The sequence below is a fragment of the Melospiza georgiana genome, chromosome 1, assembly GCF_028018845.1.
Source record: "Melospiza georgiana isolate bMelGeo1 chromosome 1, bMelGeo1.pri, whole genome shotgun sequence".
Lineage (NCBI taxonomy): Eukaryota > Metazoa > Chordata > Aves > Passeriformes > Passerellidae > Melospiza > Melospiza georgiana.
The window spans coordinates 108,341,070-108,358,462 of NC_080430.1; the positions used below are offsets into that span (position 1 = coordinate 108,341,070).

Consider the following 17,393-nt stretch of genomic DNA (forward strand, 5'->3'; position numbering starts at 1 on the left):
TTATCTTTTTGCTAAGACTGGGTCCATAGCAGTTACTTTCTGGGAAGGTGTGTTGGGGTGGTGCAGTGTCAGCGGAGTCGTGTAGTGGAGAGAATGTGCTGGCACAGGAGTGAACAAAGTGCACCTGGCTCAGGCTCCCTAACAATTCTGAGAGCAAATACAACTCACCTGTCTTTCTGTGTTGTATATTCTTCTGCCTTGCCAACAAGCATCTTATTTCAATCACTGTTGTGCTTTCCAAGTGTACAGTGTTTGTATTAATACAGCTGTGGCTCCCTGTGCAGGCAGTTGTGTTGTCTTGATGCAATGTGTATTATTTACAGTTAAATCATTCCTTAGCAACTAAACCAGTTTTCCCTGATGAGACAAAGGAGAAAACCTAATACAATCATTTCAGAGCTTTGTGTGTGCCTGGTCTTAAGCTACAATGCTCAGATTTTTGTAGGAATTTTTGAATTCAGTTATGTTGGCATAGATGGTGAGTTTGCATTTTCAATGGTTTCTTTTGCTCACATGCTTAGTCAGCAGAGAGGGGCTTAAAAATTCTTCTGTTGTAAATTACAATAAATGTATGTGATAAATACAAGAACAATATTAAAGCTGGTATAGGCTCTGTTGGAATATATAGTATGTTTAATTAAATACTGATTTTCATTCCACCCCACAATGATTGAGAGGGAGAAGTCCCACCCCAGACTGGGAAAACCAGGTAGTCAAAAGAACTATCATTCTAGTTCTTAGAAAAATGTCAGCTCTTTTTGCTAAGTTGTTGTTAGCTAATGATTTTTTCAAAATGCTTTTTCTCTCATATGCTTTATCTTCTTACATGCCATGCAGCATTTATAAATTCTCTATTAATTGTTGCTTGAAGGGGTTTTTGAGGCATATGGGAAGAGGTGAAAAGTTCACAATAAATGAAATCAAATACTGAAGGTATCCTCTTGTGCAGAAAGCTAAACTTCATTAGCAGATGCTAAAAATATGATTTTTAAAGGTGGAATGACTAGTTAAAGTAGAAGTGAGATTGCTTAAAAGCTTACTGCACAAACTCAATGAATTTTGGACTTAATAGCACATAGGAGGAATATAGTCACTGATTTTAAAGGTTGAAGGTGGAGACCTGATCTGACCTGGCTGCTATTACACTATTAAACTCCTCTAATCTAGTTTTTATTAACTACCCATTAGAAGAAATGTGAATTTTTCTTTTTTCATATTAAATTATCCAACAAATTTTAAATCTCAGGTGTCTGATTTTTTTCTTTTTCTTTCACCTTTGTTAGTGTCAAATTAATAGTGCCTTGACCTCATTTCATACTGCTTTGGAACTTGCAACAGACCAAAGGGAGATTCAGCACGTCTGCTTATATGAAATAGGTATGTTGAATGTGTTTACACCATAAATGGCTCACTTTCAAGTTTTCATTGGCAGCTTCAGTAAACAAACTGGAGACTTCTTACTAGGATTTTAAAAAAAGGTTTTAGATTACTGGCCTATGTGTTGGGTAAATTATGGTTTACTGAATTCTACTTGTTTAGACAAGTAGAATTCAGCACTTTTTCATAATAAAATTATCTGCAAGTACAAGGTGATGCAAAATCAAAGAGTAGACTGTGGAATCAAGGGCAAACTGTTGGCCTACTGAGTATGATTTAAAATTAGAAATAAATTCATCTGACTTGTCTATGGATTCATCATTTCTGTGCCAAAAACTAATTGGTTTTGAGGCTTCAGAGTTCACAGTGTCTGTATTTCTTGTTCATTTCCTTCTGTCAATAGCAGGATATGATTAATTTGCATACAAGTCTTTATAGTGGAGAAGATAGGTTGCTTCAAGCTTTAAATGGGATCTTGTCACAGTTGAAAATAATAATGGAAAAAGTAGTAGCTGTCTAAGTTTCAACATTCTACAAAATGTAGTATTTAAATTTTAAAAATTAGAGCTTTTGGTATATATTTTTGTTCCTGCTCTGAAATGTGGATTCTTTATTTCCTATGGAATCTTCTAATTCAAAATGTCCCAGTAAATTTAAATTAGATTTTAAATGCATGTCATTTGTTTTTGTTTTTAATTTTCCAGTTACATTTGTAGTTGTTAAACATGCTCCAGCTCTCATAACAAAACAAACACAACAGAACTGTGTGTTTCAATCATGTTGACACCGAGTTTGAGTTACTGTACTTCCCCTGAAATTAAATCAGTGTTGCTTTTAGGTTGGTGCAGCATGATAGAGATGAACTTCAAGGACGCCTTTGAATCCTTTGAAAGGCTTAAAAATGAATCCAGGTGGTCCCAGTGCTACTATGCTTATTTAACAGCAGGTGAGTGAATCCAGGCTGTTGGGGAAATGGTAAGTCAGTGATGTGGTAAGGTTTTGGCACTGTTTTCTCTTGGGAAACTTGCTGGTGCATGTAGTGCCTTCCACACTGCCTGCTGCACATGCAGCTTTGTGCCAGGCTTGACTTGGACAATTGTGTTTGTTTCCATAATGAGCACTTGCATGCTCATACATGTACCTGCCTGTGTGTACGCCCCTCTCCATGCTGATAGAATTATTACCACTTCACAAGCTTGGTGGCATTGCTTCCTTTAATGGATGTAAAAAGTAGTACTGAATTTTAATGAGCACAGAGGGTACCTGGGGGAGTTGAACTTACCATGCTGCTCAAATCTTCAGTCTAGATAACTTTCTGGAAGTGAGTGTGTGGAGATTTTTCTCTGTGACAATATGATATCTCATCCTAATTTTTCCTGTTTCATATCCTGGTACTGTTAATGTATTTTTGTTTCTGTTAATGTATTTTTGTTTCTGTATTCTTGCAGTCTGTCAGGGAGCCACTGGTGATGTCAATGGTGCTCAGAATGTGTTCAAGGAAGTTCAGAAGCTTTTCAAGAGAAAAAACAATCAGATTGAACAATTTTCAGTGAAAAAGGTTAGTTTTTGCATAGGCTGACTTGTTTTAGTACACTGATGACAGTTCAGTTTTTAGTTCAGTATTTTCTTTAGCAGGATGCATCTCTTTTCTGCTGTCCTGCTTCTGTAGAATTTGTGGGAAGGAACAGTGTGGAAAAATAGTAGTGTCATTTGAAGGACCTAACAAAGGAAGTGTGAATTAGCTATTCACTCTACAAGCAAAGTAATTATTACAGATAAAAATACATGATACTGTAGTTGCTTGGTAATTTTCCTTCTGGCTTTGCCTTCCTTACTCCTTTTTGTCTTGTCTTGTTTGTGAAAGCCTTAGTTGTTTTTGAGAGCTAGGAGGTGTCAAGGAAATAGCTCTCAACTGGTGATTTTGCAGATGGTACTGTCTCAGCATCCAGTCAGTTTGTGTTGGGATTGTGAAATACAGTAAAACCCAGTCAGGCTGCATACAAGGAGGTTTTAATGTTGATGAATATGTAAGCTCTTAAATTAGTTGCAAGATTTTAATTTTTAGTCATAAAATCTTTAGGCAAAGTTACCGCTGACTTTATTTTCATAAAATTGTTGCATGACTTTATAAAACAGTTAAAATTAGTGTTTGTGATATATTGTTTGTAAATATCATGTTCCCTCTAAAGAAAAAAATTATGGATCTCCCTTCCTTCTTTCTTGCACTTTGCAGGCAGATAGATTTAGGAAACAAATGCCAACCAAAGAGCTCTGTGTCCTGGCATCCATTGAAGTGTTATACTTATGGAAAGCCCTTCCAAACTGTTCCCTCTCCAACTTACAGCATATGAGTCAAGGTATATATGGCTCCTTGATTTATTTATTTACATTTTAAAATGAGATGTATGATTTTGTGCTGTTGTGTGGAGTAGCTAATTGCAGTAGCATGGTCATTTTAACTTGTGTGAATGTGTCATAGCAAAATACAGGTGAGTAACAAAAGAATAGTGACCCATTATGATTCTGCCTAATGCTTCATTTTTACAAGTCTTTGGAAGAAGTTGTAACTGCCTGCTGCATATAGCTGTTTGTTAATAATTGTTTGAAATGAAACAGTAGCATGATAGTTACTGTTCCAAGTCACTGAACAAAATGTAACTCATTTAAACCTAGCAACAAAATAAAAAAAAATTAAAACAATGTATTCATTCGTGCATGTCAGTTTTCTACTAAGAGGAAATAGTTAGCTTATGAGGTATCTATGACATGATGGGTATTCTGTTTGTCCTGGGCCCTTCTTAGTGGTGAATGGTTGCCTCTTCCTTAGTCTCTGGCTGACTTTGGGTGTCTGCCATGTGAAGCTTATTGTAGCAGTGTATATCATGAAGTGTTCAGTGCTTCTTACTCCATCCAGCAATCACTCTTGTTGGCATTCTGCAAACAGTTTCAAGCTGGTTGAAGAGAAGCTCAACATGACCTGCATTGGCAGCCCATTGGCTGCATCCTGGGCTGCATCAAAAGGAGTGTGGCCAGCAGGTCCAGGAAGGTGATTCTGCCCTTCTGCTCTGCTGAGATCATACCTGGAGTGCTGTGTCCAGCTCTGGGGTGCTCAGCCCCAGAAAGACGTGGACTTGTGGGAGTGGGTCCAGAGGAGGGACACACAGATTATCAGAGGGCTGGAGTACCTCTCCTGTGAGGTCAGGCTGAGAGGGTTTGGGATGTTCAGCCTAGAGAAGAGCAGCCTTCAGGCAGTCCTTAGAGAACCTTTCAGTTCTTAAAGGAGACCTACAAGAGCTGGGGAGGGACTTTTTGCAAGGGCAGGGAGTGGCAGGACACGAGGGAATGGCTTTAAACAGAAAGAAGGCAGATTTAAATTAGATATTAAGAAGAAATTACTGTGAGGGTGGTGAGGCACTGGAGCAGATTGCCCAGGGAATCTGCGGCTGTCCCATCCCTGTGAGTATTCCAGGCTTGACAAGGCTCTGTGTAACCTGCTCCAGTGAAAGATGTCCCTGCCTATGGCAGCGGGCTGGAACTGGATGATCTTTAAGTTACCTTCCAACCCAAACCATTTTAAATTCCTCTAAATATTACTTGCTCGTTTAGAAAATAAAACTAAAATTGTCTGCCATGGCTTGCCTTTTTTTTTTTTTTGTAATCGTGGAATTTTGGGGATATACACAATTTTCATGTTATGCTAGAAAACTCCAGTCTTGAAGTCAAGAGTCAGGACTAGTTGGGGTGTTCATTCCAGTTTGAATTTGAGATAACTTGTCCATTTAAATTGCGTGATGGCAGTGGGTTATAGTCAGATTCCTAGTTGTCTAGTCACAAACGTAATGGTAGGTAGATTTACTTAAAACAAAATAAATTTGAGGGTTTTTTTTGTTTACTGTCATTTGCCTTCAGAGTGGTCAACTTTAGAGGGTGTAAGGGGTTTGTATTCTCTCCTGCACACTCAGAGGAAGTGTAGGTCTCCCGTGTGTAAGCTTCTAGTCAGTGGTTCACATTTTAATGTGAAATAGCAGTATGGCTTCAAATTCAGAGATACATTGCTTGTGAGTTTGACACTGACAAATATGTCTGCATCAGCTGTCCCTGGTTGAAAGTTTTCTGTACAGTGAATGTTATTTCTGCACCTTACGTGTATTTCAAAAACATGAATAATAGGTTTTTTCCCACATTTGTTTCCTCTTGTCATGAACAGTTGGATTGGGGTAATTTGTTGGGGTGGATTTCCAGGCTTTTCCTGAGGGCTAGAACTCAAAGGAATTAATTTGCATCCACTTGTATCTCTGTAAGTAAAATGCCAATAACTTGAGACTTGTAATCCACACAAGAACTGACAATGCAAATACTTCATGAAGCCACCTTATAGTTATCCATAGGTGGCTTCTTAGCGTTGTGGATTATCTGTGTTGTGAATGGAGAGCTGGTTAAGATCTGGCAGGGTTTATACTTTGAGGCAGAATGTTTAAGGAGCTGCACTGCTCCAGACACAGCAGTTAAGAGATGAAAAGCCCTGTACTCTCTCCTTCCTGGAGGTGCTGGTGTGGGCAAGTGCAAATAGCTCCTCATGGAACTCGCCTTGATTTAGCAGAGCTGGCACTGATAAGCTTGATCAAAATGGAGTCTGATTCATTTAGAAATGGTTCCATGCATTGTGATTCAGTTTTTCCTGGAAACAGAGCACTACTCAGCTGAGGCACAGTTTGTCCCCAGATTGTGGACCAGCTAAGGTCTGGCAAATTAACCTTATCCTCCCATCATCACTGAGATTTGTGATGCCAAAACACTCTAGGCTGGGTTCTTGACTCCAGTGCAAATTTTTGTGCATCTGTCACTTGGCGTCAGTTTAGAAAAACTCAGGTTTGTTTGAATTGCTTGCCCTGTGCTCCTTCTAACTTGGACTGTGTATTTTTCTTTCAATATGTGACTAACCAGTGTCCTGTAACACCAGAATGAGATGATTGTTTTTTAAGTTTACCTTTTAGTGGATATTTCAAAGACCAGTAGAGATCAGTCCTCCTCTTGTGAGGAGAACACATCAACTGCCTTTGACTTCAATCCATTCATTCCTGTTAGGAACTGCTCTTATGAGTGACAGATTTCTTTATAAGGTTCATACAGAATGGGTTACTTGTCTTTCTATTGATGTTACTAGCATCTGCTTTTTCTGGCAAAATTTAAATATCAGACTAAAAGACAATGTAAATCACAGTTTTTGTCTAAGAAAGTATTTCAAACCACCTTGTTTACTGGAATCTTTTCATTAAGCTTGTCATGATGTGGATGATTCATCGGCTGCTGGTTTGAGGAATTTACTTCTTGGTGCCATACACAAATGTTTAGGAAATTCTGAAGATGCTGTTCAGGTGAGTAGTTAAATGATAATTTCCTCCATTATTCCTATAATTTATAAACTATCCTTTTAAAAACAGTGAATACTTTTGAGTAAGAGTGTTTAGCAAGTCATTAGTTTTTCAGTGCCATTGATCATTCTGGTTTGTGAATTCTAACACAATTTCTTTTAAAATCTTCTGATTTAACATGTCTTCATTATATCCTGTGCTGTGAAAGTAATTGGCTTTGTTGAATGAACATGGCAGTAGAGTGGTTTGTAGTAGCAAGAGTTAAGTGGAAGCTGGGAAGAATAAGAGAAAAGTTTTTGCTCTGCTAGATGTACTTTGTCCATCAAAGAAAATGAATTTTTTTTAAACGTATCGTGGAGATTGACTTTTTGAAGGCACAGCTTTGCTGCTTCTTCTCTGGACATGTTAGAGAGAGGAGTTTGATTATTAGCACATACAAAGAATAATTTTGCCACCACTCCAGGTTTTGATCTGTAGGTACAACTCTCCTTTTTCCTCCCCAGAATAGAATGCTATTCATATAAGTAGCAAGATGCTGGCTTTAAACCCTCCTTCCCCCTGCCTCATTTCTCTCTCACATACCTTAAATAATCTGGGTACTTCATCTTTGATGTCACAGTTTCTTGTTAAAGCTAGTATTTTTTTCACTATGAAATTGGAAAACTCTTGAATCAGTCACTATAATACTTGGTAAAAATCCAAACTAATAATTTTGTCTTGATACAGTAGTGCTGTAAAAATCTAAACCATTGTACATTTTAAATATATTCTCATTTTAGCTTTGGCTAATTTCTACAGATTAAAGTTGAATGGTGCTACTGTATTGTTTGGAAGTAATGACCAGTCAATTTTAATGTACCTCTGCAGTCTTTGGTTTCTTTTTTTCCTTTCATTTTTACAGTACTTTCAGCGAGCTGCTAAAGATGAACTCTGCCGTCAAGGCAACTTGTACGTCCAGCCATATGCTTGCTATGAACTTGGCTGTATCCTGTTGGACAATCCAGAGGTAAAAGCATGACCTGTTTTTACACTTACAAAAGCTGTGGAAGGGGTCAGCATATCACCATGCAAAGAATGGAACAAAGTTTGTAGGTGACTGTGGATATGAAGTTTTAAAAATTTGTTTTATACCTACCATAAAGAAACCTACAACTTTGTGGGGGATGGGGATTCAATCCAAGAAATGAAATGTGTTTTAGGTCACAATGTCTTAGTTTTTTAATATTGAGAGTGTTCCTGGTGCTGGTGGCAACAAAGGCCTCACCAGAAGGCCTTGGGTAGGCAGGGCTTTCTTGTCTGCAGATGATATTTAGTGTGGTAGATGCCTAGGGTCCTTTTCTTGCCTATTTAATATCCTGTTGGGTGCCATTCAAAGTTCACCTGTACTTATCCTCTCCAAATAGAATTCGACGCCTTCCTAAAATAGCAAGTGGTTTTTTAAGTAATTTAAATTCCATTAAAGCTGTTTGTGTGGGCATTTTGACTTCCACCCTGAGTAGTGAGGGTTTTGTTCTTCAGGATGTGGAAGAAAATAATCCACCTGGCTTTCAGATTGCCCAAATGGCTTGGCTGACAGTACATTTAATTGTTCAGGTCTTTGCACATACCCTACCTTAGAGAATCTTAAACCAGAGCAGCTTGTGCAGCACTCTTGGTGCCATTTCTCTTCTCAAATGTGTAACCCCAGTCCTTGGAGTTTATGCCACCTTGTGTTGTTAATCAGATGGCAGGTTAGGGGAATGTGGTCATAGGGTAATCACTTGAACCCCCCATTCACTGTGTGTGGTGTATGAAGTAGTGAGCTGATAGTATCTCATGTTCCTCAGATTCTGTTTCCAGTTGGTTTTGCTGTTGTCACATTTGGTTAAGAGTTGAGCCTTCCCCTTAAAGGGGGAAGGAGAGGAAAATCTTTCAATAAAGACAATTTTCATAACAAAGGACAGAACTAGAAACTAGAAAATGCTTTTAAAACTAATTTTCTTTTTGAAAACCCTGCTGCCCTAAGACTTAGAGCTGGGCTTCAAAGCCTGGAAGGAAGGTCTGAGCTCCATAACAGTTCCTGCTGCCTTTCTTTCCACGTTCATGTTTCAATTTGATCAGGTCAAGTGTCTCTAAAAAAAACCCTAAAAAATGTGGGTAGTGAAGGCATGTTAAGACTTGAAGAACATGAGAGCAGTCCTTCCTCCTTCCTGCCTTACACACAGTGTGTGCACACAGTAGCTGAATGTGCCCCATGCAGGGCGTTTGAGGGCTGAACCAGCCTCAGCTGGAGGAGCTGTGGTAGCATTTAGTGTATGAAGGATGTGGACGAGACTCCCTCTTGTGGCACTCAGAAAATGAGGAGGTAAATGATGCTTGGCTTCAACAAAGTGGGATGGGGTAGAGAAAAGCAAGAGCTAGAACTAGAGGTGAATGGTTCCTGTTTACACAAAATTTCATTTAGTAGCTGGGGTGTTGTGCTAGAGCTCCATAATGGTTAAGAAAGAGAAGGGAATAGGATTTTGTAGTTTGTGTAATTTCACATTTTCTGTAGAAGACTAGAAATACATAATAGTGCTTCTCCTGGGTGCCTCATTAGTATTTCCAGTTTCCTAATTTGTGAGGGTTTTGTCTGCTCAGTACCTTTTTCAAAGGTAGAGATGCTGCTCGAGTCTCACCAGCTCATTTACGTAAAGTATTTTCTGTAACATTTGTGATGTGTCTCCAATGCAATGTTTGTCTTTTTGTAGACTGTGCCAAGAGGCAAAACCTTACTGCTCCAAGCCAAGGTAAAAACTAAGGCATTTTCTAATTTAATTGTCTAAAATGAAAGGGCATTTGGGAGGTTGTGTTTTCAGGGGACTGGGGAAGGGGGGAGTGGGTGTTAAGTGGTGGTGTCCCTCACTTGTAATCCACAACTCCTGTCATGTGGATGTGCATTAATGTGCATGATACACATTTATGTGTGCTCCATAGGTATGTGCTGCTAGGTCAGCCATCACACAGAGCCCACATCACTGACAGCTCCTGCAAGTGTTAGAACCTTGATCCGTTTTTCAAGCAAGATTTGGCTACAAAACTTTTGAAAATGACAATTCTCCATTCCTTGTCTGTTCCACCTGGTTCCTGCCTTGGGCCTGTTGGGATTTTCTGGAGCTTTTGGATTAGTAGAACCCCTCAAGTGCTCTTCAACTATATGGGCTTCAATCTGCCCTCTTTACCAACTTGGAATTTCTGTAATAATTCCTTTGCCGTGGGTAATATGGGGATATTGCAACATGCAGTCGCCAGTTCATCTCTTTTCTTTGGACTCTTTTGTAACATGATTTTTTAAGCATTAATAGCAAAATTATCTGCATATCTCAAAGAGAAGGAGGCTAATAGGTGTATATTTGGGATTTTTTCCTTGTTTTTTTCCCCCAGGAGGAATTTACTGGCTATGACTTTGAGAACAGATTGCACGTCCGCATACACGCAGCCTTAGCCTCTCTAAGGGAAGTGGTTCCGCAGTGACCATCAGGAAGGCTTGCTATCCTTTCCCACAGTTCCTGCACTTTAGGATGAAGCAGAAGAAAGAGCTGTTGGGAAGTCCAGCTTTTCTTCTGAAAACCACTTGTGCCAGAGACACTTTCCTAGTATGGCTGAGTAAAAACATTACAATTTTAACTTAAGGTAAATCAACCAGGAAGAAGGTTAAGTGACCTTGTGTTTTTAACTCTTCATTTTTTATTTTGTTCAAACCAAGGTGAACACAATTACTTGTAACTCTGTGGGTGAGCCTAAATAAGCACATGATTTACTTCAACAACATTGGCAAGGTTGATTTTTACCTTTTAAAACAGGTCTACATCTAAAATTTGCCAGGAGGAACACTTTTGGTTTGATTAGAATAATGCAATATATGTAATTGGTTTAAATGTTGAAGTTGGAAGTGGTCAGAATACTCTTTTTTCTCCAGGTATTAGCCAGCACACCGGAGGAGGAGGAAAACTGTTTAGCCACAAAAAGTAGATATACTAATTTTTTGTGGCTTTTGCCAGTTACCTCATGATGGCTAATGGTGAATTTTAAACCTCTCACCTCTTTAAGTTCTTTATCCCTTTCCTCCCAACCCAGCTCATATTTGTGATATCAATGATGTCAATGTTTAAGTTCTTTGCTTCTGGTACATTCCAGAAAAATCCTTTAACATGCAGCTACTGCTTGGGCAGTCCTTATTTTGGCTCTTACATTCTGAATACCATATTAAGATTTTACATGTTTTTCATTCAAGCTGCTGGATCCTTCCAGCATTGACCTTTAAAGGTATTTTAAAAACCCACAAACAAAAAAAAAAAGATAACCCACAAAACTGCTTTAGTAATGACACCAATATGACAATATCTTCAGTCTCTGTATAGTATTTCAAGCCTGTGATGTCAAGTTATTGAAATACCTCAGAGAGCCTAAAACTTTTGTTGCGACCATATAATTTTTAATACTTGGCCATCAGTGTGCTTATCTGTAGCTTTTTTGTTTTTTTACTTTTGTCCTTAATGTGTAGTATTTCCTTATGTTTATATTCAGCTAATATTATATTCTAGGAAGGTAAATATTTTTTTAAAGAAGCTTATGAATGGAAATCTGACCATAAAGTTAGTTGAATTGTGTTACTTTGCAAAGCTAAGAAAACTGGATATCCTTGGAAATAGTTATCCAAAAGCCTTATCTTTACTTTGGTCAGGTTGCCTTAAACAGTTCCTTAGCTTAAGCTTTTTTTGTTTCTTCTTACCTTTTTGTAGAGCATGTTGCCAAAGTTCTAGACTTTGCCCACCTAACCTTCATTGATTTGCTTTTGAGGTTACATCTAAAGCAAGACTGATATGGAGGAGAGAAGTAATGTCCTGTTTGGTAGGCCAAATGAAATGGTTGAGACACTTTTATTTCTCTCTAGAAAGACACAGTTCTGCTATGAAAGGCATTCCTAGAGCAGTTTAACACTTCTGTTGCAGTTCCTGAAGGAGAGGAGGAACTCTTTATAAAGCAGTTTTATTTTTGTATAATCTAGGTGTCTTACAGGTAGTACACTGGGATTTTTTTATTCCACTTTGATGGTAATACTGAGTCATAAATGGGTGTTCAACCTTATTTGGTCAATCCAAATAAATATTGACTAGAAAATGATATATTGTATATGTATATAGTGACTGCTTAGAGTTCAAATAATTATTTTAAAAATGGGCTTTAATGTACTTGAAATCTTATTTTGTCCTATCTGACTTTTAATGTTTTTCAATCAGACAGTCTGTTCTGGGTAAATAGCTGGGAATGGTGCAGCTACTGGCAAAATTCTTTTTAAATACACTCCTTAAATATGATGTGAGACTTGGCTGTTCAGGACACAAAGCACCTGCATGCAATTTGTGTTGGGATATTTAGAGTCTGCATACTTGGAGGTAGCTAGAAAATTGTAGTAAATTTACTAAAAGGCCTGTTCTCGCCAGGCCAGGAGTGGGTATAGAAAGACATTATATGTTCATGTAACAGTTCAATAACTCTGTGCAAAGTGCAGCTTTCCTGTGGGCTTAGCAAATCATCACAACTGTATGTTTCTGTATTAGTTACTTTTTCCCTCCCCTGTCCTCACAGGAGACCCTCCTACACTGTATATGGCAGAATTATTTTTTATGTTAGATTGTGCCTGTGATGAGAAAAAAAACCAATGGTCTTTTGTGTAAACTAGTAAGTTTTTATACTGTGGAACTCGGAGGCATGGTCTAATAGCAATAATGGAATATGCATCTTGCTAAGTAATATATTAAGGCCATCTTTACTGGGACAGGTATTTTTTGTTGATGTTGATGCAGTTTTTATCTCAGTACAACTCATTTCAGATAACTAGAATTTTTAGATGTCACAAGGTGGCATATTTATTGTGATGTACTGTAAATGTTGTTAATTTACAGAACTTGCACTTTTATATTTCTGAGTAAAATTAAAAGAAATGTGGACATGAATTTTGTTCCTTTGCTTCTTGAGTTTGAATTCTAATTGGTAGCCTCCTGAACAAGACGATACAAAGTATTGGGAAAACTTCTGGGATGTTAAGTGACTCTGTAACAAAGTTTTCTACTCAGCAATTACCTCCAGCCTTTTTTCTTCCAGTATAATTGCAGTCTCCTGGATTAGCAAGTGAGTTACTTCATATTGAGCTCAACCATAGAGTGAATGAGCTTTAAAGTACATTTTTAAGATGTCAAATTCACTTGTTCATCACTGAAGAAAAAGAACCACATAAAATTGTATTTGTTGTATTCCTACACCTTTGAGAAGTGTTTCTAATTTACTCTAAAGCAAGCACTTTAATTTCTCTGACTTTGAAAGCGTGTTTCATACAGTAGTTATGCTTTATTCCTAAATAAAATTCCCCAAATGCTGTACTGAATTGCTTTTCAGTTTGCAACAATGTGATTCCCTTTCTAACAAATGATTGTACTTGTGTTTAAGAGCTGCTGTGTACCTGCTGAAATCTGAGCAGGTGTTAGGTTGATGTAGGCCTGATCAAACCTTGCAGTGGGGTGGAAGCAGAGGATGGCACTCAGCTCCCCTTTCCAGCAGTCATTATGGAACACCAACAGTGGCAGAAAAAACTTTCATTACAAGTTATGCAATCCCAAACAAATATTGTTAAAGCTAATCTTGAGTAAATTTATGTTTATCTTTTTATTTTAAGTTGGGAAGCCGGTGGCATCTGTCAGAAACTTTGCAGGCAGCCTAGAGCACAAAGGAAAAGTGAAATTTAGGAGTAATAGATTTGTTCAAGTCTATTACTTCACAAAAGTGTGCCATTGTTAGGAGATGGTGAATAGTGTTCCTGCTCACCTGGCCTCTTCCCCACCCATTTCCTACCACACAGAAATTCAATTTGAGGCAACCTTTCCAGAATTAAATGCTGAATTGTTTCTATATCTGATTACTTTTTTGATGTGTGTTTGGACCCCACAGCTGGACTCACCACAGGTTATCAGGGTAGGTGCATATTAGTTGCAACTGTTATATTTCTTCCCTGCCTTTGCTCAGAACCCCTTTGCACAACAGTCCAAGATCTCCACAATCTACTGAACCCCCTGTGTTTTTACCACCAGTGAGAGTCAGCCATGGGGACTTCATGTGCAATGTTAGCCCTAATTTTTCCATTGCTGGTTTTTCCAAAATGCTGCTTGTCTTTTGATGTCACCTATTCCATGATGGTGTTCCAGTCAAGTACTCTGTTAAGCTCAGCAGGACTGGCTGTTGGTCAGTGTTCTTCAGGCATTTCTGGCAAGCTTACCTAGAGGAGATGCCCAGGTGGGAGAAGGGAAGAGATTAAAAGGAAAAAAATTACTTGTTTTACTTGAGGATTTGAGAAGGAAGGGAGAAAGAGATTGTCAGAATTTGCCTAGCAAAGTAATTTTTGTAATAATGACCTCCCAGTCTTTCACTAAAAGCAATATGTTTATTATATTGAGAAAAGATAGTTGTACTGCTGGGACATAGACTTCTTCCCAGTTAATGAATGACCTGATCCCTTTTCTGGTAGCAAAATAAAGCTTATCTGGGACCTTGATTTGCTGAACTTCTGCCCAGGCTCTTAGATTTCAACCTTGTCTGGAAGCTGTTACTTTTGCAAAGGGGCAAAAGGTACAAGGCAATGTCCTCAGCTGGGCAGGCTGCTCATGGGCTGACAGGCCCTTCCCTATGGGGCCAAAGGGTGATGTGTGTTAGTAAAGTACCTGGTACATTGCTCTTGATGGCTTCCAGAACCAGCATTTAAGTCCCAGCACAGTGAATTAGTTTCCAGACATATTTTTTCCTGTAGCTGCTCTTTAGTTTCAGACACACACAATTTTATGTTAGGTCCTGCAGCCTTTTCAAATATTTATGGAGGTTTATGCTTCAGTTCTGTCACCTCTGGTAATACATTTTTTCTGTGGTTTATGATATCTGTACTTAAGCATCTTTGAAGCTTTTGCTGTGCAGAGCTTTGCTGACCTTGAGTTCTGAAAGTTTTCCAGAGAAGCAAATGTGCAAGTTCTCCTCTGCTCTGTATTCACTGGGGATGGTTTTGAAGTAATCATGGCTACCTTTGCACTCAGGTATGTGTAATACCTTTATCAAGGCATGTTGCTTCCATGTGCTCTCAGTACAGAAATCTAGACTTTGGATTGCTCTCCCTACTCCAAAAAAGATGCATTTTCCACTTCTCTCATATATATATTCTTGAAAGATTTTTTCTATAGGAAGCTCTTCTTCCTAGTTTCACGAGTCATAAAATACAAAAATTTAACATTTTAAATATTATCATCTGTGTTGTCACTCTCCAGGACTGAAAAGATAATGTGAGAAATTTTCTTGAGAAATTACTAAGGATTCAAGAAGCATTTTGTGGTGAGTATACATTAACATCCTTTCCTGTGAATGAACTTGAAAGCCATTCAAAATTAGCAGAGTTCTGCTGCAAGTATGTTACTTTTAAAAAGAAGCTGTTACAGATTTTCTAAATGCTTTAGCACCAGTGAGTTTTAAATCTTCCGTACTGCTGGAGTTCCCCTCAGGTTTGTGTAGAGATGCAGACATCCAAGAATGCAAGAGCAGGTAGACAGATGATGGTTTTCCATCTGTAATGAAGGCTGATCTGCAGCAATGTTTGTGGTTAACAAACAGGAGACTCCTGATCATGCCTTGCCCCTGTGATCTTTCTGTCTTTACAATCCTCCAAAATACACTGGTAACCTTGAAAATACAGCACTACACAGTGACCTTTCTTGTGCTTGTTGTATGGGAACAGAAAATGATCTTTTGTGTACCTACTAATAATGTGTGCTGGGAAGCAGATGTCACCTGCCCTCATCACCTGGGCAGGTGAGGTTTGTTTCAGGGTTTGCCCTTGCAATCATAAGATTTTGCAGTACAAACAAAGCCTTTATGAAGGAATAACCTGGTTCCTCTTGGATGTGGCTGAAGAAGTTACAGTCTCCAGCTGTGTCCTCTGAGCCCCTGCCAGAGGCCACCAAGGAACATTGCTGCTCGAGTGCTGTGTTTTGCAGTTTGTTCAAATCCCTTGGGTTTTGTATGGCTGTAAGCAAGGGCTGGTCTGTGCACTCAGCCCTTCACCACAGAGGGGTGAGATGTGGCTGCAGCCTTCCTGCTTTCTGCAAGTTGCAGCATTAGTGTGTGGTGCCATCATAGCCTGAGGCTGAGGGAAGAATTGCCCTCATCCTGGGAAGAAATGTCTGGCTTGGCTGCTAGTGAGGAAAACAGGTTTTGGCAAAGGCACTTGCTTAGAAGGGTTCTGCATGTGCTGGGCATTAGGCAGGTCAGTGGCAGAAAGCAGGAGCAGATTTCATGGTACTGTGGGGGGGGAGAAAAGGCAGCAGCTCATAGGAATGTGTGAATGCTGTGGGCAGATGCAAGATCTTGCACTTGGCCTTGGCTGAGCTTCCTGAAGCTTGTTTGGGCCCAGTCCTCAATCCTGTCCATCCCTTTGGATGGCATCTTGTCCCTCTGGTAGATCAACTGCACCACACTCAGCTTGGTGTCATGTGCAAACGTGCTGAGGGCACACTTGATCCTGCTGTCATTGATAAGAGACAGTAACAAGTCTGCTACAGACTTGTTAGCAATAGTTTTGGTCCCAGTGCAGAGCCTTGAGGGTGCACTTACTGCTGGTTTGTTTCCACCCTTCTAGCCACTTCCTTATCCATCAAACCCATGTATTTCCAATTTAGCAGCCAGAATGTTGGGAGGGACTGTTAAAGAAGTCCAGGTAGATGACAGCTGTAGTTCATCCCTTGTCCACTATGCAGTCACTCCATCATCCAAGGCCACTAGATCAGTCTGGTACTGTTTGCCCTTGGAGAAGCTGCAGCTCATGTTGGCTGTCCTTAACCATCTCTCCATCTTCCATATGTTTTGATGTGTGTTCTGGGATGATCTGTACCATGGCCTTACCAGGCACAGAGGTAAGGCTGGCTGGTTGGTAGTTCCTACAGTCCTCATCCCCTTTTTTTTAAAAACAGATGTGATACTCCATTTTCTCCAGTCACTGGGGGCTTTGCCTGACTGCCATGACTTTTCAAATATGAGAGAGTGGCTGCATAATTGAGAATTGTCACCTGAATGCCTGTGTTAAGGAAACATCCCTGTCCAGCCATCCAGGAGGCACCCAGGCAGTGACACTCACAGCACCTGGGCTGGCAGCAAGATTTCCTCTGGAGGCTCCCACCCATAGTGCCAGTATAGGATTTGGGACTCGTGCACCAGTAGGGAGCTAACTGGATTGCACAGCTGCAAGGCAGCCATTCCTTTCTGTGGCATTGCCCAACAGTGACAGGTTATAAATGGGCCTGACTTGCCTTGGGCTGGCAGGGAGAATAATGTTTTTTCAGAGGGGATTTAGCTCTAATGCTTTGAATAATGTCTCTCATAATTTCTGATGTCATTCAGAAAGCAGCGCAGTGCTAAGCTGTGATGATGAATTGAGAGACCTGACTTCTCCTCTGCTACTATGTTGGTTTTACAGAGAATGATCATCTTTTACCTCCACCGTCACCTGCTCCTAATGATCCATTACAGGTTGTACCTTTCTGCAGTGAAACCAAGGTTACCTGTTGAGGTAACCATTGAGGTTACTGGTGAGGTTATACC

The 17,393-nt window shown here is 39.5% G+C and overlaps 1 protein-coding gene across 1 annotated transcript in view; it reads left to right on the top strand.

Annotated features, from left to right (window-relative positions):
* The window catches only part of TTC39C (tetratricopeptide repeat domain 39C), a 37,268-nt gene extending 24,116 nt beyond the window's left edge, over positions 1-13,152 (top strand). Inside the window, exons 7-14 of the mRNA XM_058035596.1 lie at positions 1,284-1,377; positions 2,216-2,323; positions 2,826-2,935; positions 3,611-3,734; positions 6,655-6,752; positions 7,651-7,755; positions 9,479-9,517; positions 10,152-13,152. Coding sequence (XP_057891579.1) covers positions 1,284-1,377; positions 2,216-2,323; positions 2,826-2,935; positions 3,611-3,734; positions 6,655-6,752; positions 7,651-7,755; positions 9,479-9,517; positions 10,152-10,241 — 768 coding nt within the window. The 3' untranslated portion in view covers positions 10,242-13,152. The remainder of the gene's footprint in view (positions 1-1,283; positions 1,378-2,215; positions 2,324-2,825; positions 2,936-3,610; positions 3,735-6,654; positions 6,753-7,650; positions 7,756-9,478; positions 9,518-10,151) is intronic.
* The last annotated feature ends 4,241 nt before the right edge of the window (positions 13,153-17,393 follow it).